This window comes from Larus michahellis, chromosome 27 (genome assembly GCF_964199755.1).
Source record: "Larus michahellis chromosome 27, bLarMic1.1, whole genome shotgun sequence".
NCBI classification, from domain to species: Eukaryota; Metazoa; Chordata; class Aves; order Charadriiformes; family Laridae; genus Larus; species Larus michahellis.
In genome coordinates, this window is record NC_133922.1 from 970917 (window position 1) to 997124 (window position 26208).

The window sequence follows — 26208 nt, forward strand, 5'->3', positions numbered from 1 at the left end:
GCAATATCTTGCCATAGTTCAGCAGCCCACGTGGGTTTGCCTCTGCGCTGCCAGTTGCCCTGCTTCTGCTGCTGTAGCCACCCCCACAGAGCATTTGCCACCATCCATGAGTCAGTGTAGAGATAAAGTACCGGCCATTTTTCTCGCTCGGCAATGGCCAAAGCCAGCTGAATGGCTTTCACCTCTGCAAACTGCCTCGATTCACCTTGTCCTTCACTGGCCTCTGCAACTTGTCGTGTAGGACTCCACACAGCAGCCTTCCACTTTCCATGCTTTCCCACAATCCGTCAGGACCCAGCAGTGAACAGGGCATCTTTCTTCCCATTTTCTGGCAGTTTATTATATGGTGGGGCCTCTTCCGCACGCGTCACCTCCTCCCCTGGTGACATTCCGAAATCCTTGCCTTCTGGCCAGTCCGTGATCACCTCCAGAATTCCTGGGCGACTGGGGTTTCCCATTCGAGTTCGCTGTGTGACCAGTGCAATCCACTTACTCCCTGTGGCACCAGTTGCATGATGTGTGGTGGGGACCCTTTCTTTGAGCATCCAGCCCAGCACCGGCAGTCGAGGTGCTGGGAGGAGCTGTGCTTCTGTACCAACCTCTTCAGAAGCAGCTCGAACCCCTTCATATGCTGCCAAGATCTCTTTTTCTGTTGGAGTGTAGCGGGCTTTGGATCCTCTGTATCCCCGACTCCAAAACCCCAGGGGTCGACCTCGGGTCTCCCCTGGTGCTTTCTGCCAGAGGCTCCAGGTAGGGCCGTTCTCCCCGGCTGCGCTGTAGAGCACGTTTTCAACGTCTTGTCCTGCCCGGGCTGGCCCCAGGGCCACTGCATGGACTCTTTCCTGTCTGATTTGTTCAAAAGCTTGTCGCTGCTCAGGACCCCATTTAAAATCGTTCTTCTTCCGGGTTACTTGATAGAGAGGGATTACAATTAGACTGTGATGTGGGATATGCATTCTCCAAAACCCCACAATGCCTAAGAAAGCTTGTGTTTCCTTTTTACTAGTTGGTGGAGACATAGCTGCTATCTTGTTGATCACATCCATTAAATACCCACATAAAAATACCCTCTGCTGACGTAATCTATACCAAGGATGCACGGAGCCTCTGGGCCAGTCACAATGGGATGCTTTTGCCACTCATTCCCAGTTAGGCTCACTTCAGCCTCCAGTACAGTCAGCTCTTGGGACCCCCCTGTCACCCCAGAAATACAGATGGGTTCTGCCCCTCTGTAGCTTGATGGTATTAGGGTGCACTGTGCACCCGTGTCCACTAGAGCCTCATACTCCTGTGGGTCTGATGTGCCAGGCCATCGAATCCACACCGTCCAATAAACCCGGTTGTCCCTTTCCTCCCCCTGGTCGGAGGCAGGGCCCCTCTAATCCTGGTCATAGTATCCGTTACTCACTTCTTGCAGAAATGACTTGGAAGTTCCTTCAAGAGGATCAGAAGTAAGATCAGACCTTCTGCAAAAGAGCTGGGGAAAGTGTCCCCCCATTTCCCCCACAGACTGGGTGTAATTATTAATAAATTGTGAGAGACGGTGCCCAAGGTACGGACAGGACAGCAATACCACTTAAACGCCCCCAAGTAACTGTCTAACAAGTGATGTTCTCATATCCTAAGCCGATATCACACAGGACAGTAAAATGACAATCCTGATCCCTCTCCCAGAGGTGATAAACAGCATTGCAGGGAGTACATAAGCCATAGAGGAATTTACATGACACAGCCACGAGAACAAACCAAGCAACATGGTGACCAGTGACTATTTACCTAATACAATAAATGCATACAACAAATTGGTTTTTCCAAGCTCTAGTTGGATTCTGTTGTTATCTCAACCCTTCGAGCCCCACGTTGGGTGCCAAAAAAGGACTGTCGTGGTTTGGCCTCAGACGGCAACAAGGAACTAAGTGCCGCTCGCTCGGGCCTTCCCAATACGGGAAGAATTGGAAGAAAAAAGGCAGAACTTGTGGGTTGAGACAAAGGCAGTTTAACAGAAGAGCAAAGGGAACAAGAAAACAACAACAATAACACGGACAGAGGAATGTACAAACACGACTACGGAACCGCTGCTCACCAACCGGACCCGGGACGCCCCAGCCCGCTCCCCAGCAGCGACTTCCTGGCCCCTCCTCTGGCAGCTCTGCCTGGCCATGGCTCACATGGCATGGAATACCTGTGTCCCTGATGGAGCCCGGGGAGAATTAACCCTGTCCCTGCCAGAACCAGGACAATGACTTGCTTCCTTCTCCAGGAGACCTGGCTCTGCCCCACATGCCCACTGGAGCACGTCCTCACATGGTCACACAGCGCCGCTAACATTGGGGTTTTCCTCTCCTGGGCACTTCCCACACCACTCCAGACCCACCCTGTCTCTCTCCCACCTTCCCCGCCATCTGCCCAGCCCAGCCCAAAAGAGCCCCCTGCTCTGGGCTGGCCCCACAGCAGTGCTCCCCACAGGGAACTGCAGAGCTCTGGGCACTCCCCCCACAGCCCCAGCCCCTCTGAAGGGCACCACAGCTGCTGGGGGCAGAGAGGGCTCTCAGCCTCCCCATCACCCCAGGGCTGGAGCTGGCCCCAAGGGCCAGCAGAGGCCACTCGCTCTCTGGCTCTCCTGCCTTCAGCTGCAGCTGATCCCCAGCCCAAACTGCCTTTGCCCCGCTCTGCCTCCCCGCCTGCCCTGCTCCCCAGGACAGCAGGAGACTCCTGGCCCTGGGGCTCCTCAGGCAGCCCCCGCATCTCTCCAGTCTCCTTTCCCTCTGCCTGATGCATCTTCACTGCCTCCCACGGCCCTGCAGAGTCCTGGCTTGTGGGTACCTGGATTTAGTGATTTGTCCTGGGGGGACCTATCTCTGAGACTTAAACTCTTCTCTGTCTCCATTCACTTCCCAACCCAGAGAACATGGAGTGTCCCCGTCCTCTCCTGACCACTCCAGATTCCTTTCCACATGGATTGAAATCTGCCATCAGCCCCATCATACCTGTGACAGCCTGAGGAATGTTACTGGGAGGTCATGTACCGTCTCCACTGCCCCTCTACACCAAGAAGACAGCCTTCAACTAAGTCTTGGTGTCTAAAATATGCCAGTGCTACTGTGACATTGTTTCCCAAAACAAGGTGGAAAGACGCTTGGAAAGTCCAGTTCCTTAGGCTTGTTCGTAGCCAAAACCGTATCAAGCAGACCCAGCCATCAGGCACCACACTCAGGAGATCCCCTTTTCTTGCAGAGATGCTCTTAGGGAGGAAAGAGGTGACACATGGTTCTTCGGATGAGACACAACAGGAAAGAGCCTGAAGAGAAGTGCTATGATCCCAAGCAATTACCTCTAAGTATGATTATCAGGAAAAAAAAAAAAAGCAGAAATTTTTCTCAAAGGTGATTTGAACACTATGAAAGAAAGGGGAAGAAAATTACTGTTGATGGTGCAGGATCCATTGGGTCTGTTTCCTCAGGGCACCCTTGAGCTCCTGGTTCCTCAGGCTGTAGATGAGGGGGTTCACTGCTGGAGGCACCACCGAGTGCACAACAGCCATCACCACATTGAGGGATGGGGAGGAGATGGAGAGGAGCTTCAGGTGGGCAACCATGCCTGTGCTGATAAACAGTGAGACCACGGCCAGGTGAGGGAGGCAGGTGGAAAAGGCTTTGTGCCGTCCCTGCTGTGAGGGGATCTTCAGCGCAGCTCTGAAGATCTGCACATAGGACACCACAATGAAAATAAAACACACAAAGAATAAACAGGCACTAAATACAATTAGCTCAACTTCCCTGAGGTAGGATTGTGAGCAGGAGAGCTTGAGGATCTGGGGGATTTCACAGAAGAACTGGTCTAGGCCATTGCCTTGGCAGAGAGGTATTGAAAATGTATTGACCGTGTGCAGGAGAGCAGTGAGAATGCCACTGCCCCAGGCAGCTGCTGCCATGTGGACACAAGCTCTGCTGCCCAGGAGGGACCCATAGTGCAGGGGTTTGCAGATGGCAACGTAGCGGTCGTAGGCCATGACGGTGAGAAGACAAAAGTCTGCTGACATCAAGAAGGCAAAGAAAAAGACCTGGGAAACACATCCCATGTAGGAGATGGTCCTGGTGTGCCAGAGGGAGTTGGCCATGGCTTTGGGAACAGTGGTGGAGATGGCACCCAGGTCGAGGAGGGTGAGGTTGAGGAGGAAGAAGTACATGGGGGTGTGGAGGCGGTGGTCACAGGCTACGGCAGTGATGATGAGGCCATTGCCCAGGAGGGCAGCCAGGTAGATGCCCAGGAAGAGGCAGAAGTGCAAGAGCTGCAGCTCCCGCGTGTCTGCGAATGCCAGCAGGAGGAAGTGGGTGATGGAGCTGCCATTGGACATATTTTCCCTCTGCACATGGGGGCCTGTCCAAGGAGGAAAAGACAGTGAAGAGTGAGGACAGACAGGTCCGAGTAGAACCTGTTGCACTGATCACAGTAGAGCCCCCCAAATGACCTCCGTCCGTCCAGGAAGGCGTTTGTGCAGATCCTGGTGTGATGCCTGGTTTGTGCTGGCTGAGGGTGCAATGGGGAGCAGGGGACTCTGCTGTGGGCTCCAGAGGAGTCAGTCGTGCTGTGCAGCAAGAGGGAGAGAGGAACCAGGAGTGATCGCAGGGTAACTCTACCCCCGATATAAAAGAGCTTTTGAGCACTGTCACTCCCAGGTCCCCTGGCTGCAGAACAGAGCTGGGGGGGTTGTTTTGTTTATTTTGCTCCGGTTACCCCTGGCCCACTTGAGGAGTCATGTTTGAAGGTAGAAATCCCTGGCATTTCTGCTACCCTACGAGTGCTATTGTGAGAGTCCTGGGAGGCAATAGGACAGACCCTTAGTGCCGAAGGAGGAGAGCTGGTCTCTCCATCCGTCCTGCTCTCAGCTGCTTTTTGCCAGCCCCGCTTTGGTCTGGAGGATGATCCCACGGAGAGCAGAGGAGTCCAGTTCCAAAGTGCAGATCTCCAAACTCCCCTCCCCAGGGAAGAGCTGTCAGCTTTTGGATGCCCAGAAGATGGGGTGCCCTTTCTGGGAGTTACCTTTATCCCCACCCCATGGACTGCATTGCCTAGAGACCCAGAGGTTAGAAGAGGCCTTGGGCACCAGGGACACATCTGCATGGCAGGACCTGCAGGGTCAGTTGCTGAGCTGCTGATGAAGCCCCCACCCCAGAGAGACTGAAATCAAAGAAGCAGCAGCAGCAGCAGCAGGGACGGGTGGAGAAGCAAGGAGCAATGCCCCGATGCTTCTGCCAAGGGAAACAAGGCCAGGGAGGGACAGAGGGTGCTCAGGAGAGTCCCTTCTGCTGCAGCTACGGCCACAGATGAGGCAGCTGCTGCCCTGGATCCCACGTCCTTGAGGGCAGAAGCTCACTGGGCAGGGTTAGAGTTGGCACTGGCAGGAGGCAGAGTTCCTCTGAAGCACCGGGACCCTGCTCTGAAGGACAGCCCTGGGCACCCCTGGCTGCACACCCGCCTTCATGCCCCTGCAACCATCCCCAGGAGAAGGCAGCCACCGTGTCCTGTCCCTCTGACGGTGCTGCAGGGAAGCCCTGCTCTGCAGCACACCCTTCTCCTCCTCTACACCAGAGAAAGATCCCACAGGCTGTGGGCTACGACAGCTTTAGGAGAACCCTTCAGGATCGGCAGTGGCATTGCCCTGCAGCCTCACACTTACCGTGCAGAGGGCTGGGAAGCTTCCTCCCACAGTGAGCTCTCAGCTCTCCTCCCAGTCACGACTGCCTTCACGCTCTCTCTGCATTGATGGTCCCATCCTCGCTGCCTGCAGGCAGTGCCCTCAGCCCTGCTGCCCATTGCACAGGAGCTGCTCCTGGGCAGAGCTGTCTCTCTGCAGCACTGGTTGCCATGAGCTTCCTCCATCCCAGGAGGTGGGCTCAGCAGAGGAGCAGCCCAAGGCATTTTAATGACCCCTCGGGTGGGTTTGGGGCAGAGTCCCTGAACCGCAGACACTGAGAGGAAGTTGAAGAAACCGCTCAAGATGACAAACTCAGATGTAAACTCCGAGGTTTCTTGAAGTGTTAATGGGTCCCACTGAGGACCATTACCAACAAAGCCTCCCCAGGGGCTCGTTAGAGCAGAAAACTGGAGGCAATAATGACAGGTAGGTAAAGGGAAATTAAAGGTGGCTCTGATGCTGAGCAAACCTGAAGGTGTTACTCCTTCGGTGTCCCATACCTGCACCTCTTTCTTTGAAGGCACCCAATTGTCTTTTTGATTTCGCCCCAATATCTCACTACCCTTACTGATATCTCTCCATCCTCCCTGGCTGTTCTGGGAAAGACAAAGCCATGGGCTGGTCCAGCCTCCCCCTGAGTGTCCTCTTGTACCACAGCACTGCCCTTGGAGTGACAGTTTCTTCTGGTCATTTCTGGTCTCAACCTCCCAATCCAAACTTTGTGGCATCCTTCCTTTCTCCTGCTTTTTTTTCCACCATGAAGAAAAGCTCCGGCATCTCTGAAACCACCTTCAAGCCGTTACAGGTTATGACTGTGACGCTCTGAGCCCCCACTTCACCAGGCTGAAGGAGACCAGGACCCTCAGCCTCCCTTCATGGGGCGTGTGCTTGAGGCCATGAATCCCATATTGGCAGAGCTTCTCTGGGCACTCTCCATTCCTCCCCACTTGTCTAGAACAGGAAGCCCCAGTGAGGGGCACACGAGCCCCGAGGTGGCCACTCCAGGTTTCAGTGGAGTGAGATGACAGCTCCCCTGGTGTGGGTGACCCACACTCCTCCTAATGCAACGTCCTCCCTACAATACGGACCACCTGTCCCCTACAATACCACCTCCAATATAGAAACACCTGCCTTTGAGGTTTCAAAGATCATTTGGTACCAATAATGCACTACTTTTTGCAAAAAGAGATACATCTCAATTGTATTGGTTAGCCTTTATGTCTGTTTAGAATCACAGAATCTTAGAATGTGTTGGGTTGGAAGGGACCTCTAAAGGCCATCTAGTCCCACCCCCCTGCAGTCAGCAGGGACATCTTCAACTAGATCAGGTTGCTCAGAGCCTCATCAAGCCTGGCCTTGAACACCTCCAGGGATGGGGCCTCCACCCCCTCTCTGGGCAACCTGGGCCAGTGTCTCACCACCCTCATGGTAAAGAACTTCTTCCCAATGTCTAATCTCAACCCACCCTGCTCTAGTTTAAACCATTGCCCCTTGTCCTATGGCTACATGCCTTTGCAAACAGCCCCTCCTCCGCTTTCTTGTAGGCCCCCTTCAGGGACTGGAAGGCCGCTCTCAGGTCTCCTCATAGCCTTCTCTTCTCCAGGCTGAACAAGCCTAACTGTATCAGACTGTCTTCGTAGGAGAGGGGCTCCAGCCCTCAGATCATCTTTGTGGCCTCCTCTGGACCTGCTCCAACAGGTCCATGTCCTTCTTGTGCTGAGGGCTGCAGAGCTGGACACACTACTCCAGGTGGGGTCTCATGAGAGCAGAGGAGAGGGGCAGAATCACCTCTCTGGATCTGCTGGCCACAGTTCTGTTGTTACAGCCCAGGATGCGATTGGCCTTCTGGGCTGCAGGCTCACGTTGTTGGCTCATGTCCAGCTTTTCATCTACCAGTACCCCCCAGGCTTTTTTCCGCAAGGCTACTCTCTATCACATCATCCCCCAGCCTGTATTGATAACCAGGATTGTCCCGACCCAAGTGTAGGACGTTGCACTTGGTCTTCTTGAACTTCATAAGGTTTGCTCAGGCGCACCCCTCCAGCTGGTCCAGGTTCCTCTGGGTGGCATCCTGTCCCTCTGGGCTGTCAACTGCACCACTCAGCTTGGTGTCATCGGCAAACTTGCTGAGGCTTCACTTGATCCCACTGTCTATGTCATTCACGAAGATATTAAACAGCACTGCCCCCAAGACAGATCCCTGAGGGACACCACTTTTCACCCCTCTGCATGTGGGCATCGAGCCATTGACCACTACTCTCTGGATGCGACCCTCCAGCCAGTTGCTTATCCACCGAACAGTCCTCCCATCAAATCCGTATGGCTCCAATTTAGAGAGAAGGAAGTTGTGGGGGGACCGTGTCAAAGACCTTGCAGAAGTTCGGGCAGAGTATATCCATTGCTCTTCCCTTGTCCACTGATGCAGTCACTCCATTGGAGAAAGCCACCAGGTTGGTCAGGCAGGACTTGCCCCTGGTGAAGCCATGCTGGCTCTCTCGAATCACCTCTCTGTCCTCCATGTGCCTTAGCATAGCTTCGAGGAGGATCTGTGCTGTGATCTACCCAGGCACGGAGGTGAGGCTGACAGGGTGGTAGTTCCGGGGTCCTCCTTTCTACCCTTTTTAAAAAAGGCCTGACTGCCATGACTTTTCCAATATCATGGAGAGTGTCTTGGCAACTTCATCAGCCAATTCCCTCAGGACTCTGGGGTGCATCAGGCCCCATGGACTTGTGTATGTTCACGTTGCTCAGGTGGTCACAAACTTTGTCTTCACTTACAGTGGGAGGGACTTTGTCCCCCAGGTCCCCACCTTGAAGTCCTTCAGCTTGGGAGGTGTGAGGAGAGAGGCTGCCAGTGAAGACTAAGGCAAAAAGTTGTTCAGAACCTCAGCCTTCTCCTTGTCTGTTGTTACCAGTTTGCCATTCTCAGTCATCAGGGAGGGCACGCTTTCTTTAACCTTCCTTTTCTGGTTTGACCAGCAGGTCCCAACTCAGCCATGCTGGTCTCTTCCCTTTCTTGCTTGATTTCTTACACCTGGGGATCGAGAGCCCTTGTGCTCTATGGAAAGTGTCCTTGAAGATCTGCCAGCTCTCTTCTGCCCCCTTGTCCCTGAGAACCATTTCCCAGGGGGTCCTATTGACTAACTCCACGACGATCCGGAGGTTTGCTTTCCTAAAGTTCAAGGTCCTCACTACGTCCTTGTCTGACACGTATCCCTTAGCACTGTGAACTCCACCAGTGCGTGGTCACTGCACACCAGGCTGCCTCCAATCTTGACATCCCCAATGAGCTCACTCGCATTGGTGACTGTCAGGTCCAGTATGGCATCCCCTCGGGCAGGGCTGTCTATTTCCTGTCTTAGGAAGTTATCGTCGAGGCACTCCAGGAACCTCCTGGATTGTCTACGGCTCACCATGTTACTTTTCCAGCGGGTGTCAGGGTGGTTGAAATCCCCCAGCAGGACGAGGGCCTTCGAGCGCGATGCCTCCTGTAGCTGGAGGAAGAAGGCTTCATCAGCAGGTTCCCCTTGATCAGGCGGCCTGTAGTAGACACCAACCACCAGGTTCCCCTTGTCGCCTCGGTCTCTAATGCCTACCCATAAGCTTTTGACTTCCTCTTGGCTGCTCTTTAGGGACATCTCTTCACACTCTATCCCTTGCTTAACAGAGAGGGCAACACCTCTGCCCCTCCTTCCTCAACAGCTTGTAGCCATTGATAGCCACACTCCAGCCATAGGATTCGTCCCACCAGGTTTCAGTAATGGCCACTAGGTCATAGCTTTCCAGCAGCATGGTAGTTTCCAGCTCCTCCTGTTTGTTACCCATGTTGCGTGCCTTTGTGTAGAGGCACTTCAGCTGGGCTGTTGCCTGTGTTACCTTCTTAGAGGAGATCACCTTGAGGTGTTTCACGCGTGTTTCCCTGTTGACTCCAACAACCTCAGAAGCCCCTGGCTCGTCTCTGTAAGACTTTGACTATGATGCAGTGTCCCCAGCATGCCTCTGGGCAACAGGTCAAAGGCCCTTACTAGCGCCCCCTCCCCCTAACCCTGACGTGTTATCCCACAGCTGGTCACAGACAAGCCTGATATTATCATCCCCTTCCCCCTTCACATCTAGTTTAAAGCCCTGTCGATCAGCCCCACAATCTCTTGAGCAAAGACCTTCTTCCCCCTTTGAGAAAGGTGTCTCCCAGGTGATGCCAGCAAGCCCGATGCTGTGTAGGCCATCCCATTGTCAACAAAAATGAAATTGTGGCGGTGACACCAGCCACGGAGCCATGGATTAATAGACTGGATCCGTCTGTTTCTTCCAATGTCACTGCCTGCAACTGGAGTGAGTGAGGAAAAAATAACCCGTGTCCCAGATTCCCTCACCAACCTTCCCAAGGCCCTGAAGTCCCCCTTGATTGCTCTTGGTCTGTGAGTCGCAGCTTCCTCTCCACCTAAAAGGAAGATCAATAATGGGTAGTAGGCTGAGGACTGTATCAAGCGAGGAAGTTTCCTGGTGATGTCCTTCACCCGGGCTCCAGAAAGACAGCAGACTTCTCTGTGAGGAGGGTCTACCCGGCATATTGGACCCTCTCATATTACCCGGCATATTCCCTCTCAGGTCTCCAACAAGGAGACCTCCAACAAAGGAGTCACCAACGACCATAACCCTTCTTTTCTTCCTTGGGGTTGTGGTTGTGATACGGGCGGTACACCATTCTGACTGTGGAGACATCTCTGGTGTGGATTGCCCATCATCCACATCCTCATTTGACTGGCCTTCCTCAACCAGAACCTCAGATCTGTTCTTCAGAGGTACCGGGGTGGGGGACATGGTGGGCAAGGAGGGAGTTCGCCTGCTGCCCCGACCATGAATTTCCCTCCATTCACTCTTTTCATTTAGGCTTCTGCCTTCTGCCTGACAGGGCAGGATACAGGGGTCCCTGGATGCCGATGACTTTCTGATAGGTGCTCCTGCTTCTGTTTCAAGGAGGGCAGAGCCTGGCTCCACCAGTCCTTTTCTTGTTCAGCCTCCCTAATGCTCCTTAACCTTTCGACTTCCTCTCACAGCTCTGACACCAGGCTGAGCAGATGGCTCACCTGTTCACAACGCACACAGCAGCTGTTACAGCTGCCCCGCGTTACCAGTGAAAGGCTCTGGCACCCCCTGCAGCCTGTGACCTGGATGGCTGTATGTTCCTGTGGGAGCTCTCTCTGGGTTCCCACATCCATCCTGGCTAAGGTTGAGAGCACGACCTTCTGCCGGGTGGAGACCAGAGCTAAACTCCATCCGAGAGGGTGATGACCGCCTTGTTGTGGTGCTCCCCGGTGACGCCCTGGGTGATGCCCATGTGCTGCGTGCTTACTCAGTGCGCAGTGACCACGTCGCTGTGCTCCCAAAAGGCTTCTTTTATGAGGGGGGAAGTGGTCCCAGCGAGTACGCCTCCTTTAGATCTGCCGCCCGTGCTGCTGGCTCTGCCCACAGCTCCTCAGCAGACCACCCACGAGCGGCCAGTTTCCGGCACAGGCTGGCCGCTTTTCCTCACTTCAAAAAGCCCCCAAAGGAGCCCCTCGCTGGCCCTTTTTGCCATGATTCCCTTCCCCAGTGCGGACTTCCCTGCACAGAGATGGTCACCTCAGCGACTTTCTGTGTGTGCAATTCAATTTAGAATACTATTGTAAGTCTTGTGGTTGCGAGTGTCTGATTTAATTCAGGAAAGTGTCGTACCTGTCCCGTGAACCTTTCCTTTTTTGAATCTTTAAATATGTCGCTGTGGTGGTTATAGCAAATTTTGATAAATCACTTTGAGAACTGGCAAATGATGAAGTATTGTTAGAATCATATGACTTAACCCCGTGTTACTAAATCTGAAATTGGTGCCACCTCAAAGTGGGGCAGGATCCCAAATCAACATTCACAACGAGACTGGACATGAGGAGAAGGAAATGTCCCATGAAGGACACTGCTGTGACTGCTGAGGTCACCCAGAGGGAGCCTGGATCAGCGCAACGCTGGGTGTTCCAAGGACCAGGCAGGGAGGAAGAAGAGCTGTCAGGAAAGGCGAGGAGATGCCCCAGTGGGAGCAAGGGGAGGAAAGAGGTTGGGTGTCCACAGCCCGCAGGTCTTTGTCCCCTTGGCTGTGGCTGTTGTCTTTGCTACCAAGGCCTGAAAGGAGACACCTTAATCTCATGGAACCGGGGCCTCACTGCTTCCTCGCAACCCCCAGGGAGGCCGGGAGGTGTGGTGCCATTGTCCTTCACTCGGCATTGCCTACCCCACACCTCACTGCCCCAGGAGGAGCCCTGAGCCAGTGTGAGGGACAGGATCCCCCTTCCCAGGGCTGGCCGCTTGGCGGGATAAAATACATCAAGGCTTTACTCAGCATCAGCTCCACCTGCACAGTGCCTTTGCCTCCCGGTAATCACAGCCTCCAGTTGCCTGCTCGAACAAATCCATGGGGAGGCTTGGTCTGTCATGGCCCTCAGTGGGGACAATTAATGCTCCAAGACACTTTGGCGTTTGCTTCGGACTTGAATTCCTGCACAGGTTGTTCAAGCTCCTCTCAGTATCTGGCATTCCTGGGCTCAGCAGCAAATACCCCATGGGGCTCGTTAAAGTGCAGAAAGCCCTAAGGAGCCACAGCTCTTCCATGATTTTCTTCAGGGCTTCTAGCCTGGTACAGCTCAGTGGAGAGGTCTCAGGAGTCTACTTAAAGCGGAAGGTTTCAAGAAGCACTTAATAGAAAGGTAATTTTTCATTTGGAAAGGGCTTTTCATTAGTCTTTTTATTTTTCCAGAGGAAATGCTTGCAGCTTTCTCCAGCTGATACTGAACCAGAGGGTCTCCTAAGGAGGACCGGAGAGGTAGCAACTGCCATCTCCTCGAGGTCCCCCACTGTATGGACAACTTGCCCCCCCACCTCCTCCTCCCCCCCACCGTTTCTCTTGGGGCTGCCTGGGACTTGCATTCTTTTCCTACATCAGACTTGTGCGCTGAGTCTGCAGCTGAATGTTCACAGCTCCTTTGCACCAATTCCTGCCCGATTCCCCCGCAGACTTGGCTGTAAATAGACAAGGGATTCTTATTCAATTTGAACAGCCAGAAGGAAAAAGTGATACCAATTAATTGAAGAAACCCAATGCATTCCTCCACTATATGCCAAGGCCAAGCCTCCAATAAGCTCCACCTTCCTCAAACCACCACCATGAAAGAAATATGTTGGAGAGATTGATAGGAAGTTCTAAATATACGCACCATTAGTGAGTTGGCTAAAGAGACAGTGTGGCAGATTAAGTAAACTTTGCCTTATTCTTGGCCAAATTTCCATCCCAGAGCCTTGTCACCAACTCATGTCTCTAGTGATGTCCCTGCCCATGTTACATTATGTGCTTGTTAAACAAAACTCTTCTCCAGCAAACTCGGGCAAAACTCTTCCTTGGAGACAGTCTCTCCTCAAAGTCCCCTTGCAACCATACAGTGAATTGAGATGCAAGAATAAACTCATTACAGTTCCTTCACGTTAACGAGCTCCCAGGGGAAAGTCACGCAGTGTGGAGGGCCCTGGCAGGAATAAAGAGCCTTGGAGGTTCAGCAGGGTCTGCTGAGGGCTGTGGCTGACGAAGCTGCTTCAGGAAATTGAAGCGTGCCTCCCTGGGGGCTGGTTGGAGCAGAAAACCAGAGGCAGTGATTTCAGGGTGACAAAGAAAGGAGGCAGAGACATCCTGTGTGCTGTAGCCCCCTGGATGTGCCCTGCCAAGCCAAGGGGCCCAGTGCTAATCCCCAGCTCGTTGCAATGGGGATGCCTTTGGTCATCACCACATGAGCTTTCCCTCTGCTCACCACCAGGGCCCATACACGCCGAGTGCCTTCCGCACTCTTGCCCCTCAGACTCGGCACGACGCAGCTCCCCCTAAGCCTTTGCCTGGACCCTAACCCTAATCCCTCACCTGCAGCTCTCCTCTGTAGCCCTTCCCTGAACACCAACGCCAAAGCTGAAACCCTCACCACATGCCTCACGCCTAAACCCAAACCCAGCTCCCTCGTCCTGTCACCAACTCTTATTGGAGAGGCCGATTCTCGTGGCTGCCTGGGCTGCAGCGTTCAGCCCCTGGTGGAATGAATTCATGATCTGAAGGGATATATGCCAGCTGAACACTATAGTCAAGATCCTAAACCTTGGGAAAGGAACTCTCAGCTGTTTTGGTCACTGGTAAATGGGACACGTGTGACCCTCTGGAAGTGCAACAAGGCCACGTGCAAGGTCCTGCACCTGGGTCGGGGCAATCCCCAGTATCAATAGAGACGGACTGATGAATGGATTGAGAGCAACCCTGTAGAGAAGGACTTGGGGATGCGGGTGTGTGAAACATTGGACAAGAGCCGGTAATGTGCACTTGCAGCCCAGAAAGCCAACCATAGCCTGGGCTGCATCTACAGAAGCGTGGCCAGCAGCTGGAGGGAGGGGATTCCCCCTCTCTACTCCAATCTCATATAACTTCATCTGGAATGCTGGTTCCAGCCCCCACCAGTGGGCACCAGCAGAAGAAAGACATGGACCTGTTAGAGCAGATCAAGAGAAGGATCATCAACAATCATTGGAGAGCTGGAAGACCTCTCCTAAGAAGAAAAGCAGAAAGAGTTGAAGTTGTTGAGCCAGCAAACAAAAAAGCTCCAAGAAGACCTTCTTGCGGCCTTTTAATCTATGAGGGAGGCTTATAAGAGAGAGAGATATTTTACCAGGGCCAGTAATGACAGGACAAGGGGCAACGGCTTTACACTGAAAGAGGGTAGATTTAGATTGGACATAGGGAAGAAATTTTTCACAATGAGGGTGGTGAGACACTGGAAAAGGTTGCCCAGAGAAGCTGTGGATTCCCCATCGTTGGAGGTATTCAGGGTCAGATAGGGCAGGGCTTTGAGCATCCTGATTGAGTCACAGATGTCCCTAAAAAACAGGGATTGGACTAGATGACATTTCAAGGTCCCTTCAAACCCAAACCATTCTGGGATACTATGAGAGCAGATGTGGCCACACCACTGCTGAGTCGAGGGGGACACTAACTCCCCTTGTCTGGATGGCCACGGTCCTTCTAACACCACCCCACATGCAGCTGGCTTTAATGGTGCTGAGCCTTTACCAGAGGCTCACATGGCATCCCTCAAAATGCCCAGGCCCCTCTCCTCAGACTCACTCCTCACCTCGTCCTCTCCCACTTTGCCCCTTCTCCTTGAAAAACTTGAGCAGGTTTCTGTTGGCCACATCCCCAGGTGTCTCAAGGTCCCTGTGCACTGAAGCTCCAGAACATCAGCATTTAAATTGCATGTGCAGATGGCTCATGCTGAGTCGTGGTTCCTTTAACAAGACAACTTGAGTAGCTGTACGACAGCAGAGGTAAGAAAAGGGGTTACTAGTGTAAAGGACGTCATGAGGAAGGTGGAAAGTGCCACTGCCACCATCTCAGAAACACCAAGGCCAACAAGGAAACGGTGAAAAAGAGTTGGCTCTTTGTATGGGAGGGGATGAGGATGATCCAAGAGAAGAACTTGAGGGTGGAAAAGAGTGGAAAAGGGCATGAAAGCTGAATAGAATCATAGAATTGGCTTAGTTGGAAGGGACCTTTCAGATCACCTACTCCAACCATCAACCTAACTCTGACAAAAACCATCACTAAACCATAGCTCTAAGCACTATGTCTATCCGTCTTTTAAATACCTCCAGGGATGCTGCCTCAACCGCTTCCCTGGGCAGCCTGTTCCAATGCTTAATAACCCCCTCAGTGTAAAAATTGTTCCTAATATCCTGCCTAAATGTCCCCTCACGCAACGTGAGGCCCTTTCCTCTTGTCCAATTCCCTCTTACTTGGGAGAAGGGACTGATCCCTACCTCTCTACAACCTCCTTTCTGGGAGTCGTAGAGAGTCAGAAGTCTCCCCTCAGCCTCCTTTTCTCCAGGCTAAACAATTCCAACTCCCTCAGCTGCTCCACATAAAATGATTGTCCAGATCCCTCACCAACTGCGTTGCCCTTCTCTGGACCTGCTCCAGCACCTCAATATCTTTTTTGTGGTGAGGGGCCCAAAACTGGACACAGTACTCGAGGTGCGGCCTCACCAGTGCTGAGTACAGGGGGATGATCACTTCCCTACTCCTGCTCACCACACTGTTCCTGATACAGGCCAGGATGCTGTTGGCCTTCTTGGCCACCTGGGCACACTGCTGGCTCATATTCAGCCGGCAGTTGACCAACACCCCCAGGTTCTTTCCTGCGGGGCAGCTCTCCAGCCACTCCTCCCCAGGCTTGCAACGCTGCATGGGGTTGGTGTGACCCAAGTGCAGGACCCGGCACTTGGCCTTCTTGAACCTCATACCACTGGCCTTGGCCCATCGATCCAGCCTCTCCAGATCCCTCTGCAATGTGTTCCTACCCTCAAGCAGATCGACACTCCCACCTAAATTGGTGTCATCTGCAAACTTACTGAGGGTGCACTCAATCCCCTCGTCCAGATCATTGATAAAGATCTTAAAGTGAACTGGCCCCAATACCAAGCCCTGGGGAACAAGCATCAGGGTGACCATCTGCACACAAACATTAACAGCTGACCAAAGGGAGCTTGAGTCCAGGGGCAGCTGGAGAAACGCTGGGATTTGGCCAACAGAAATTCTTGAAGTCTTTCAAGGAGAAGTGTCCAGTCCTGCATCCCGGGGAAGAATAACCCCAATGCAGCAGGACAGGCTGGGACCTGATGTGCTGAGCAGGGACCCTGCGGAGACGGGGCTGGGCACCCTGAGGGACGCCTCATGAGCCAGTGGTGCACGCTCACTATGAACAAGGCCGGCTGCCTACGGGGCTGCAGGAGGAGGAGCGTGTGTCCCCCTGGCAACTAGAGTCACCTTCCCCTTTGACTCAGCACTGCTGTGGCCCAACGCACACAGCTGTGTCGCAGCGTGCGGCTCCACATTTTGGAGAAGTGGAGAGGACCTGGAGAGTGTCCAGAGGAGGTCTGCCACGATGGCCTTTAGGGCCCAGTGCACGTGCGCTTGGTGGAGAGGCTGAGGGACCTGGGCTTCTCTGGCCCAGTGGCAGGGAGGCTCTGGGCACTATTGGAATAGCCTGAACCTGGTTGAAGGGTTGTTTCAGAGACAATGGATCTTTTCTTTGGCGGGAAACAGCAGGAGAAAGAAATAATGCAACAAAGGGCAGCTTGGGAGGTGGAGACTGGACACCAGGAGAAAGAAATGCCACTGCAAGGGCAGTGCTGTGCTGCAACAGATCACCCAGAGGGAGTCGGGATCAGCCCAAGGCGTTGTGTTTCAGGAACAGCCAAGGACGATGGAGAGAGATGAGTAAAGGCAGTGAGACGCTGAGGGGAGAGCAAGACGGGGAAGCAGGGGGTTGTCTGCAGCCTGCAGGGGAAGAGGAGCAGATGTGGGACACCATAGCACAGACAGGGGTGCAGACGATCGAGGGAGTTGGCAAGGCTGAAAGCCCCCAACAGTGCTTATGTCTTTCTCCTCTTGGCTGTGGCTGTTGTCTGTGCCACCAAGGCTACCAGAAGACACCTTATCCTTACAGCACTAGGGCCTTAGCGCCTCCTCTTCCCCACCCGGGAGCCATCATTCTGTCTTTCTGCCCTTGGCATTGCATGTCCTCCCATCACAATGCCCCAGGAAGAGCCCTGAGCTGTGCTTGTGGGGCAGGATCTCCCTTCCCAGGGGCTGGAGGCCAGGGCTTGGCCCTTTGCCTTCCTCTCGCACATTCAGCATTAGCCAGCGTCAGAGACACCTCTCCATTGCCTTTGCCTACCTGCCCTCACTGCCTCCAGTTTTCCCTCGAACGAGCCCCCAGGAGCCTTTGGCAGTAATGGCCCTCAGTGGGACCCATTAACGCTCCAAGAAACTTTGGAGTTTGCAGCTGTCGTTGACTTCTGGAGAGGTTTCATCAGCCTCCCCTGTGTCTGAGCTTCATGGACTCAGCACCAAAACCACCAGAGAGGGCGTTAAAATGCCTTGAGCTGGTCCTCTGCCACTAAACTGGTCCAGGCTCCTGGGATGGAGGAAACTCATGGCAAAGAGCTCCTCTGCAAAGCGGGAGAGGAGACGAGCAGGCAGAGAGAGGTTAAAGGCAGCTGGGAGTGGGAGGACACTGAGAGCTCACAGAGAGAGAAATCTTCACAGCCCTCGACACGGTAAGTCTCTGGGTACAGGGCAATGCCGCTGCAGTTCCTGCAGGGATCTCCTAAAGCTCTCATAGCCCAAAACCTATGGGATCTCTCTCCTGTGTAGCGCAGGAGGACACGCCCAAGATCAGAGATTCTCTGCTGCACCATCAGACGGAGCAGACATTTCACAGGGACTTTTCCAGAAGCACCTCAAGGCAAGCGCTACCTGGGAGTTGTCCTGGTTTCAGCTGGGAGAGAGTTCATTTTCCTCCTAGAAGCTGCTGTGTTTTGGATTTAGTGTGAGACTAATGATGATGAGACATTTTGGTTGAGTTGTTGCTAAGTAGTGTGTATGTTAAGTCAAGGACTTTTTCAGTTTCCTGTAGAAAACGAGAGGGAGCAGAGGCAGGACAAGCTGGGCATAGGAATATTCCATACCACAGACGTCATGCTCAGTATAGAAATGGGGGTTGGCTGGGCGGCAGGAATCCGTGTTTGGGTTTGGAAGGGCAGGCAATGGGAAGAGATTTGCTCAGAGCTGTCCTGACTTGTGAGTGTGCTTTCCTCCTTTGGCAGTACCTCGGGAACAAAGGGATCCGATGTCCAACGGCAGCTCCATCACCCACTTCCTCCTCCTGGCATTCGCAGACACGCGGGAGCTGCAGCTCTTGCACTTCTGCCTCTTCCTGGGCATCTACCTGGCTGCCCTCCTGGGCAATGGCCTCATCATCACTGCCGTAGCCTGTGACCACCGCCTCCACACCCCCATGTACTTCTTCCTCCTCAACCTCGCCCTCCTCGACCTGGGTGCCATCTCCACCACTGTTCCCAAAGCCATGGCCAACTCCCTCTGGGACACCAGGGCCATCTCCTACTTGGGATGTGTTACACAAGTCTTCGTGTTTGTCACCTTCATCTCAGCAGAGTTTTATCTTCTGACAGTCATGGCCTATGACCGCTACGTGGCCATCTGCAAACCCCTGCGCTATGGGTCCCTCCTGGGCAGCAGAGCTTGTGTCCACATGGCAGCAGCTGCCTGGGGCAGTGGCTTTCTCTATGCTGTGCTGCACACAGCTAATACATTTTCAATACCTCTCTGCCAAGGCAATGGCCTAAACCAATTCTTTTGTGAAATCCCCCAGATCCTCAAGCTCTCCTGCTCAGACTCAGACTACCTCAAGGAAGTTGGGCTTATTCTACTCAGTGCCTGTTTAGTCTTTGCATGTTTTGTTTTCATTGTGCTGTCCTATGTGCAGATCTTCAGGGCTGTGCTGAGGATGCCCTCGCAGCAGGGACAGCACAAAGCCTTTTCCACCTGCCTCCCTCACCTGGCCGTGGTCTCCTTATTTGTCAGCACTGGCATATTTGCCCACCTGAAGCCCCCCTCCATCTCCTCTCCATTTCTAGACCTAGTGGTGTCACTGCTGTACTCGGTGGTGCCTCCAGCAGTGAACCCCCTCATCTACAGCCTGAGGAACCAGGAGCTCAAGGGTGCCCTGAGGAAACAGACCCAATGGATCCTGCACCATCAACAGTAATTTTCTTCCCCTTTCTTTCATAGTGTTCAAATCACCTTTGAGAGAAATTTCTGCTTTTTTTTTTTTCCTGATAATCATACTTAGAGGTAATTGCTTGGGATCATAGCACTTCTCTTGAGGCTCTTTCCTGTTGTGTCTCATCCTTGAAGAACCATGTGTCACCTCTTTCCTCCCTAAGAGCATCTCTGCAAGAAAAGGGGATCTCCTGAGTGTGGTGCCTGATGGCTGGGTCGGCTTGATACAGTTTTGGCTACGAACAAGCCTAAGGAACTGGACTTCCCAAGTGTCTTTCCACTTTGTTTTGGGAAACAATGTCACAGTAGCACTGGCATATTTTAGACACCGAGACTTAGTTGAAGGCTCTCTTCTTGGTGTAGAGGGGCAGTGGAGATGGTACATGACCTCCCAGTAACATTCCTCAGGCTGTCACAGGTATGATGGGGCTGATGGCAGATTTCGATCCATGTGGAAAGGAATCTGGAGTGGTCAGGAGAGGACGGGGACACTCCATGTTCTCTGGGTTGGGAAGTGAATGGAGACAGAGAAGAGTTTAAGTCTCAGAGATAGGTCCCCCCAGGACAAATCACTAAATCCAGGTACCCACAAGCCAGGACTCTGCAGGGCCGTGGGAGGCAGTGAAGATGCATCAGGCAGAGGGAAAGGAGACTGGAGAGATGCGGGAGCTGCCTGAGGAGCCCCAGGGCCAGGAGTCTCCTGCTGTCCTGGGGAGCAGGGCAGGCGGGGAGGCAGAGCGGGGCAAAGGCAGTTTGGGCTGGGGATCAGCTGCAGCTGAAGGCAGGAGAGCCAGAGAGCGAGTGGCCTCTGCTGGCCCTTGGGGCCAGCTCCAGCCCTGGGGTGATGGGGAGGCTGAGAGCCCCCTATGCCCCCAGCAGCCACTGCCCGGAACACTATCCTGGGCCTTGGAAAACAAGTCCTGTGGCGACATGGTACCCCAGAGAGAACTGAGTCGGACAACGGGACTCATTTCCGAAACAGCCTCATAGACACCTGGGCCAAAGAGCATGGCATTGAGTGGGTGTATCACATCCCCTGTCACGCACCAGCCTCTGGGAAGATGGAACGATACAATGGGCTGTTAAAAACTACACTGAGAGCAATGGGTGGTGGGACTTTAAAACACTGGGATGCACATTTAGCAAAGGCTACCTGGCTAGTTAACCCCAGGGGATCTACCAATGGGGCTGGCCCTGCCCAATCAAAACTTCCACGTACCGTAGAAGGGGATAAAGTCCCCGTAGTGCTCATGAAGAATATGCCAGGGAAGACAGTCTGGGTCAGTCCTGCCTCAGGCAAAGGCAAACCCATCCGTGGGACTGCTTTTGCCCAAGGGCCTGGGTGCACTTGGTGGGTGATGCGGAAGGATGGGCAGCTCCGATGTGTACCTCATGGGGATCTGATTTTGGGTGAGAATAGCCAATGAATCAAATTGTGTGTTGTTAATTGCTAAGTAACACCGTCACTGTATGTCCTCATTACTATAATTGCTGTCAGCTGTACTAGGAGTAAGGCACAGGGGTGATGGGATCAGAACTGACCTCAGCAGGTGGTGCCCAGAAACTGTCCTCAAGATCTACATCTTCAGCCCACGGACTGTGTGCATGAGCCACACCGGGTGCACCAGTCACAAGCTCCGACAATACAGCATGCAAGAGGCCAGCACCACCCAGCATCTCACCTGCCCTGAGAGACTGTTCTAACAGATGGAGCCCAGAGCCATGGATGAAATGAACTCAACGGACACTTTGGAGGGATGGCCCATAGACTAAGGGCATTATATCTGCATGAATATATAGGTATATATATACATGACAGGGGAAAGTGGTGGCAATTCCCTGGAACCTGTAAGATGTGGGCATGGCATAGATGGTCTGGAATAAGGGGTGGATAATGTCCTGGTTCCGGCGGGGACGGGGTTAATTCTCCCCAGGACGCAGGTATTCCATGCTATGTGAGCCATGCCCACCCTGAGCTGCTGGGGGAGGGGGCAGGACATCTCTGCTTGGAGCGGGCTGGGGCGTCCCGGGTCCGGTCAGGGAGTGGCGGGGAGCGTCGGTTCCATAATCGTGTTTGTACATTCCTCTGTCCGTGTGATTGTTGTTGTTTTCTTGTTCCCTTTGCTGTTCTGTTAAACTGCCTTTGTCTCAACCCAAGAGTCTTGCCTTTTTTCTTCCAGTTCTTCCCGTATTGGGAAGGCCCGAGTGAGCGGCACGTGGTTCTTAGTTGCCATCTGAGGCTAAAGCACGACAGTGGGCTGTTGGAGTTGCTCATGAACTGCTTGGAAAAAGGGACAAATTAGGAAGAGCGGAGCATTCCTGGTGTGCAGAATGGCTAGGTCCCAAAGAGCAGCTGTCAGCACGGCATGGTGATGAAGAAACATTCTCGTGTTGGGAGGAGAGGGAGAAGTGGCTACGTGGCCCTGCTCGCCCCATCACCCCCATGGGGCTGGTCCCACCACATCGAGTCCCAGCATCAGGTTGTTCTTGTCTGCTTCCACCTTCGCCATGAGGGCGTCCACTCGGCGGTGGGACGGGTGACAATGGACAATGCAGCGTCCCCGTTGGTAGGTGGCTGCGGGGGGCGGGGCGTCGCCTAGCAACAGGGGACGCTGCCTTGTCCCTTGTCACCCGTCCCGTGTTGGTGTGACCACTCTGCTGCGAGGAGCCAGCAGAGGAGGAGGAGGAAGAAGAGGAGGAAGAGGAAGGCTTCAAGTGCCCATCCCTTCCAGCCATCCCGGGCCCCCCCTCAGGCAGAAAGGTTCCCATCCCCCTCAGGTGCCTCCATGGCTTTGGGCAGGGCAGCAGCCATGGCCCAGCTCAGCCTGTACCAGCTGCTGGACGAGGCCATCGGGACGCCCGAGCTCGGGGCAGTCAACTTCATGGCGTTGCGCAGCCTGCTGCTCGCCATGCTCGGGCACCTGGGCCTGCGGGACCTGCCTGCCCAGAAGCAGGGGGACAGCCTGACCCTGCTCTGGGAGGGGGACCAGCCTGCAGAGGCACCCCCTGTGCTGGAGAAGGAGGGCGACAGGGCCCAGGACAGGGGGCAGCAGCCCCAGGAACCGGGGCAGTGGCTGCCTGGGAAGGACTTGCTCCAGGAGAGCACGAGCAGCCCCCCGCTGGCCTCCGTGGCCACCGACGTGGGCTGGATGAGGGACAAGATCAAAGCCAACGAGAGCGGCATCTCCAAGGTAGAGGCTCTTGCCCATCCCCTGGCTGCTCCCCTGCACGACACCCCATCCTCCGGGGTCCAGCCGCCGTTGTGCTGCCCTTAGACCAAGGGCTGGTATAAGCCTGAGCTGAGGGTGGCACGTGGGGCTTCAGTGAAGGAAAGGGGTGAAGTCTTGGGGAGGAAAAGCTGGGGCCGAAATGCTGCTCCGCTTGCTCTGGGTCTTCCCCACGTTGCCGTCAGCCGGTCCTGGTGGGGCCGATACCCAGCGAGTCCCTGGTGCCCTTGGCTCCCTTGGATGGAGGCTCGGCACCCTGGAGGTCCGGCCCCACCACCCTCTCCAGCCCTCTCTTCCCCGCTCCTGACCTTCAGCCGGTACCGCATCCACTCCTGGGGCAGCTGAGAGGCTCATGGGCCTCATCTCCCACCGCTTGCCCACGGGCTAAAGCCGGCACTGGTGGGGACCGGAGAGGGGCCTCACCCTGCATGGTGCTGAGCCACGGGTGACCATGCATCGCCAGAGCATCCCCTGTGGGGAGAGCTAAGCTCGGGCTGAAGGAAAGAGCCACCGTCAGCACTGCCGGGCCAGGTCCTGCCAGGGCTGGGACACCGCGGGAGATGGCGGCAGGGAGGGTTCCCCGCGCAGCTGGAGATGATGGTGGCCACTTGGTTAGCAGTGGCTGCTGCTGCCCTGGCCAGGCTGTGCTCGAGGGGGCTGCAGCGGCTCTTTGCCCTTTGGATGGGCTGCAGGGATCTCACTGGGAGCCTGGCAGGGGCAGCAGGGCTGGGGGCGTCCCTGCTGAGCCGGGCCGTGCAATGGGCCCCCCCGGGGCAGGGGTGGGGGTCTCTGGGGAGCTGCTGCCCCATCTCAGCTCTTGAAGATGTGATGGATGGGACGTGCTGCCCGCGCTGCCCTGCCAGCCTGGCACTGCCCCCCGGCTCTGGGCAGGCCACAGCGGCGGCAATGGTCCTGCTCCCCAGGGACCCTCTCCTGGGGCTCACCCCCACCACCCCTTTCTGCCAGGCCACAGCTCTCTCCGAGGAGCTCCTCCAGGAGATGGGCGCAATGAAGGAGGCGCAGTCCCACCTGGAAGAGGAGCTCCGGGCCATGCAGGAGGCACTCGGCTTGGTGAGCTGCCGCCAGTGCCCCGAGAGGGAGCTGGACCCTCGCCCCCTCCCTGCCCCTCTCCCCATCACCACCCCAGCCCCTGCCCCGCGGCCATCAGCCCTCCCTGTCCCCCAGCAGGAAGGGCACCAGGAGGGCAGAGTGGGAAGGATGTCCCAAGGAGGGCAGCAGGGCAGCTCAGCCACCCCCACCCAGAGCTCCCCACCCTCTGCCCGCCAGCACGGCCCCAGGGAGGGCAGAAACGGGCACCGCTGCCTGCAGCTCAGGCTGGGGCTAGAAGGAACTGTGGCCATCACCCAAAGGGATGCTCAGGCGCTTTGGAACCAAAGAGCCATCAAAAAAGACACCTGGGGGCTGGGAAGGAGGGCGAGAAAGCTCTGCCCCGCGCAACACAGCCACAGCCCCCGGGCACAGCCCTTCCCAGCGCCCCTCTCTCTTGTGCCCAAGGCAATGTGGGGATGCTCCTTTGAAATGTGCTCCCACAGCCAGACTGGTGTCCCTGTCCTCTCCCTGCTCCAGGGGAAACTCCAGGACGCCGCCAGCCAGCTGCCAGGCCCCCGTCACAAGAAGTGTCGTGGTGAAGTATGGCCGCGGGGGGTCCTGGATCCTGCACTGAGACAGGAGGTAGCTGTGTCCCCAGCTCCCCTGGGGGGACCATCCCTCCTGTGCTGGGGCATGGTCCATGGGTGGTGGGTGCTGGGCAGTGATGCTGGGGGGTCCTGTCCCCGAGGGGGCCGTCCCTGCCAGCTACGTGGCCGGGCTGAGCCCTTGATCCCTTCCTTCCCCAGAAAAGCCTGAAGGAAATGCGGAGCCTCAGCCCAGTCCCGCAGGAGGTGCGCAGCATGGTGGGCTGGGAGGTGCTGGGGGGTGGCTCGCCTGGTGGGCAGCGAAGCAGAAGGGGGAGGAGGAGGGGGCAGATGCCAGCATTTGGCACTGTGAGATGGTTTCCAAGTCCCGCCGGGGGCTGCTGCTCCTGAAACACCAGCGCAGCCCCTTGGGCTGGGAAGCGGGGCTGGGCAGCAGGCCTGGAGCACCGAATGCCCTTGCTGGAGAGCAAAAGGCCTCGCTGCCGTGGCCCGGGGAGTCAGGGAGGGTTTGCCGCTCCCCAGGCTCGACTGCTCAGACGCTGCCGGCCCAGAGGCCAGCAAAGCACTAAGGGGGCTGGGGAGGTTGCGGGAGGCTGTGGCCGTGGGCCCCGGGGCTCTGTGCGGGGGGGGCAGCCTTTGCCTTGGGGCTCTCGTGGTGTCCTTGAGTTTGGCCCCGGGAGGCGGTGCCTTGGAGACAGGCAGTGGGGACATGGCGGGGGGGCCTGGGCTCTGTCCTTGCCGCTGCATGGCTGCCTGTAACCCTGCTCCCCTTGGCCTCCTCTTCCCAGGAGGGCAGTGGCAGCCTTTCTTCCCCCACCGAGTCCCCCCAGGCGGACGTGGACACCCAGCACGGGGCAAGCTCCGTGCCGGGGATGGAGGAACCAGGGGCACAGCCTGTGCCCAGCGCAAGCAAGGGGGCTCCCGGGACACAGCCTGGCTCCGAGGAGACGCAAGCAGGGACACACAGAGCACCAGTGAGCCCTGAGAAGGCGGCAGGCGCTCCTTCAGATGGGAAGAGCATTTCTGATGCCAGCGCCACAGCCCCCAGGATGCAGCCAGGGGCCCCTGGCACTCCCAGCACCACACAGGGGACGGAGCCAGGATCCCCCGGCACCCAAATCACCACCCCGGGCATGCAGCCAGCGTTCCCTGGCATCAAGACCACCAGCCCAGGAGAGAAGCCAGGGTCCCCTGGCGCCCAGAGCACCACCCCAGGGGTGCAGCCAGGACCCTCCAGCACCCAAATCACCACCCCAGGGATGGAGGCAGCATTCCCTGGCATCAAGACCACCAGCCCAGGAGAGAAGCCAGGGTCCCCTGGCACCTGGACCGCCACCCCAGGGGTGCAGCTAGGATCCCCCGGCACGTCCCATTTGCAAGAGCCGGCAATGCCCTGGGGGTCCTCAGCCTCCAGCAGTGCCTCTGGCATTGGCATGGAGACGGTGGAGGCTCTCCGCCAGTCTGGGCAGCTTGGCCACCCGAAGGAGCAGGTGGCCCACCTGGAAGCCACCAAGTCAGACCACGCCGAGCGTGAGCAGAGGCACCTGCTCTTCCCGGAGGGAGGTAGGAACCCTGAGGGGGCTGGTGGGGGGTGTTTAGTGTGGGAACACCCTGGGCTGGGGGCTCATCGTGCTCAGAGCCTGGCCGCAAGGGCGAGACCCCCTCACTGACAGCATGTCCCCTTGGACCATGTCCCTCTAGATGACAACAGCATCGCCCTCCGGGGTCAGGTGTCCTCTCTGCAGAGCCTTGCCAGCGAGCTGCAGGAGGTGAAGGAGAAGGTGAGCCGGTGGCAGTGCCCGAGGGGGCTGCAGGGATGCCAGGGGGGATTTGGAGAGGGAGGGGGCAGCCAAAGGCCCCCCCCCCCCGCCCCGCAAAGGGACAGCACGGGGTGCCATGCCCTGACTCTGCCACCACCGCCGTTCCCAGATCAGG

At 55.8% G+C, this 26208-nt stretch overlaps 3 protein-coding genes across 3 annotated transcripts in view; 1 reads left to right on the forward strand and 2 right to left on the reverse strand.

The window, feature by feature from the left end:
* Positions 1-26208, reverse strand: part of LOC141735010 (scavenger receptor cysteine-rich type 1 protein M130-like) — a 452930-nt gene that overhangs the window by 230621 nt on the left and 196101 nt on the right.
* Positions 3419-10291, reverse strand: LOC141734997 (olfactory receptor 14J1-like). The gene is made up of 2 exons (XM_074567412.1): positions 10258-10291; positions 3419-4305 (listed from the first exon to the last, which is right to left on the reverse strand). Exons 1-2 carry the CDS (start codon positions 10289-10291, stop codon positions 3419-3421), a joined length of 921 nt encoding a protein of 306 aa, XP_074423513.1.
* Positions 18439-19517, forward strand: LOC141735030 (olfactory receptor 14A16-like). Its single transcript, XM_074567455.1, has one exon. It carries the CDS (start codon positions 18439-18441, stop codon positions 19375-19377), a length of 939 nt encoding a protein of 312 aa, XP_074423556.1. The 3' UTR covers positions 19378-19517.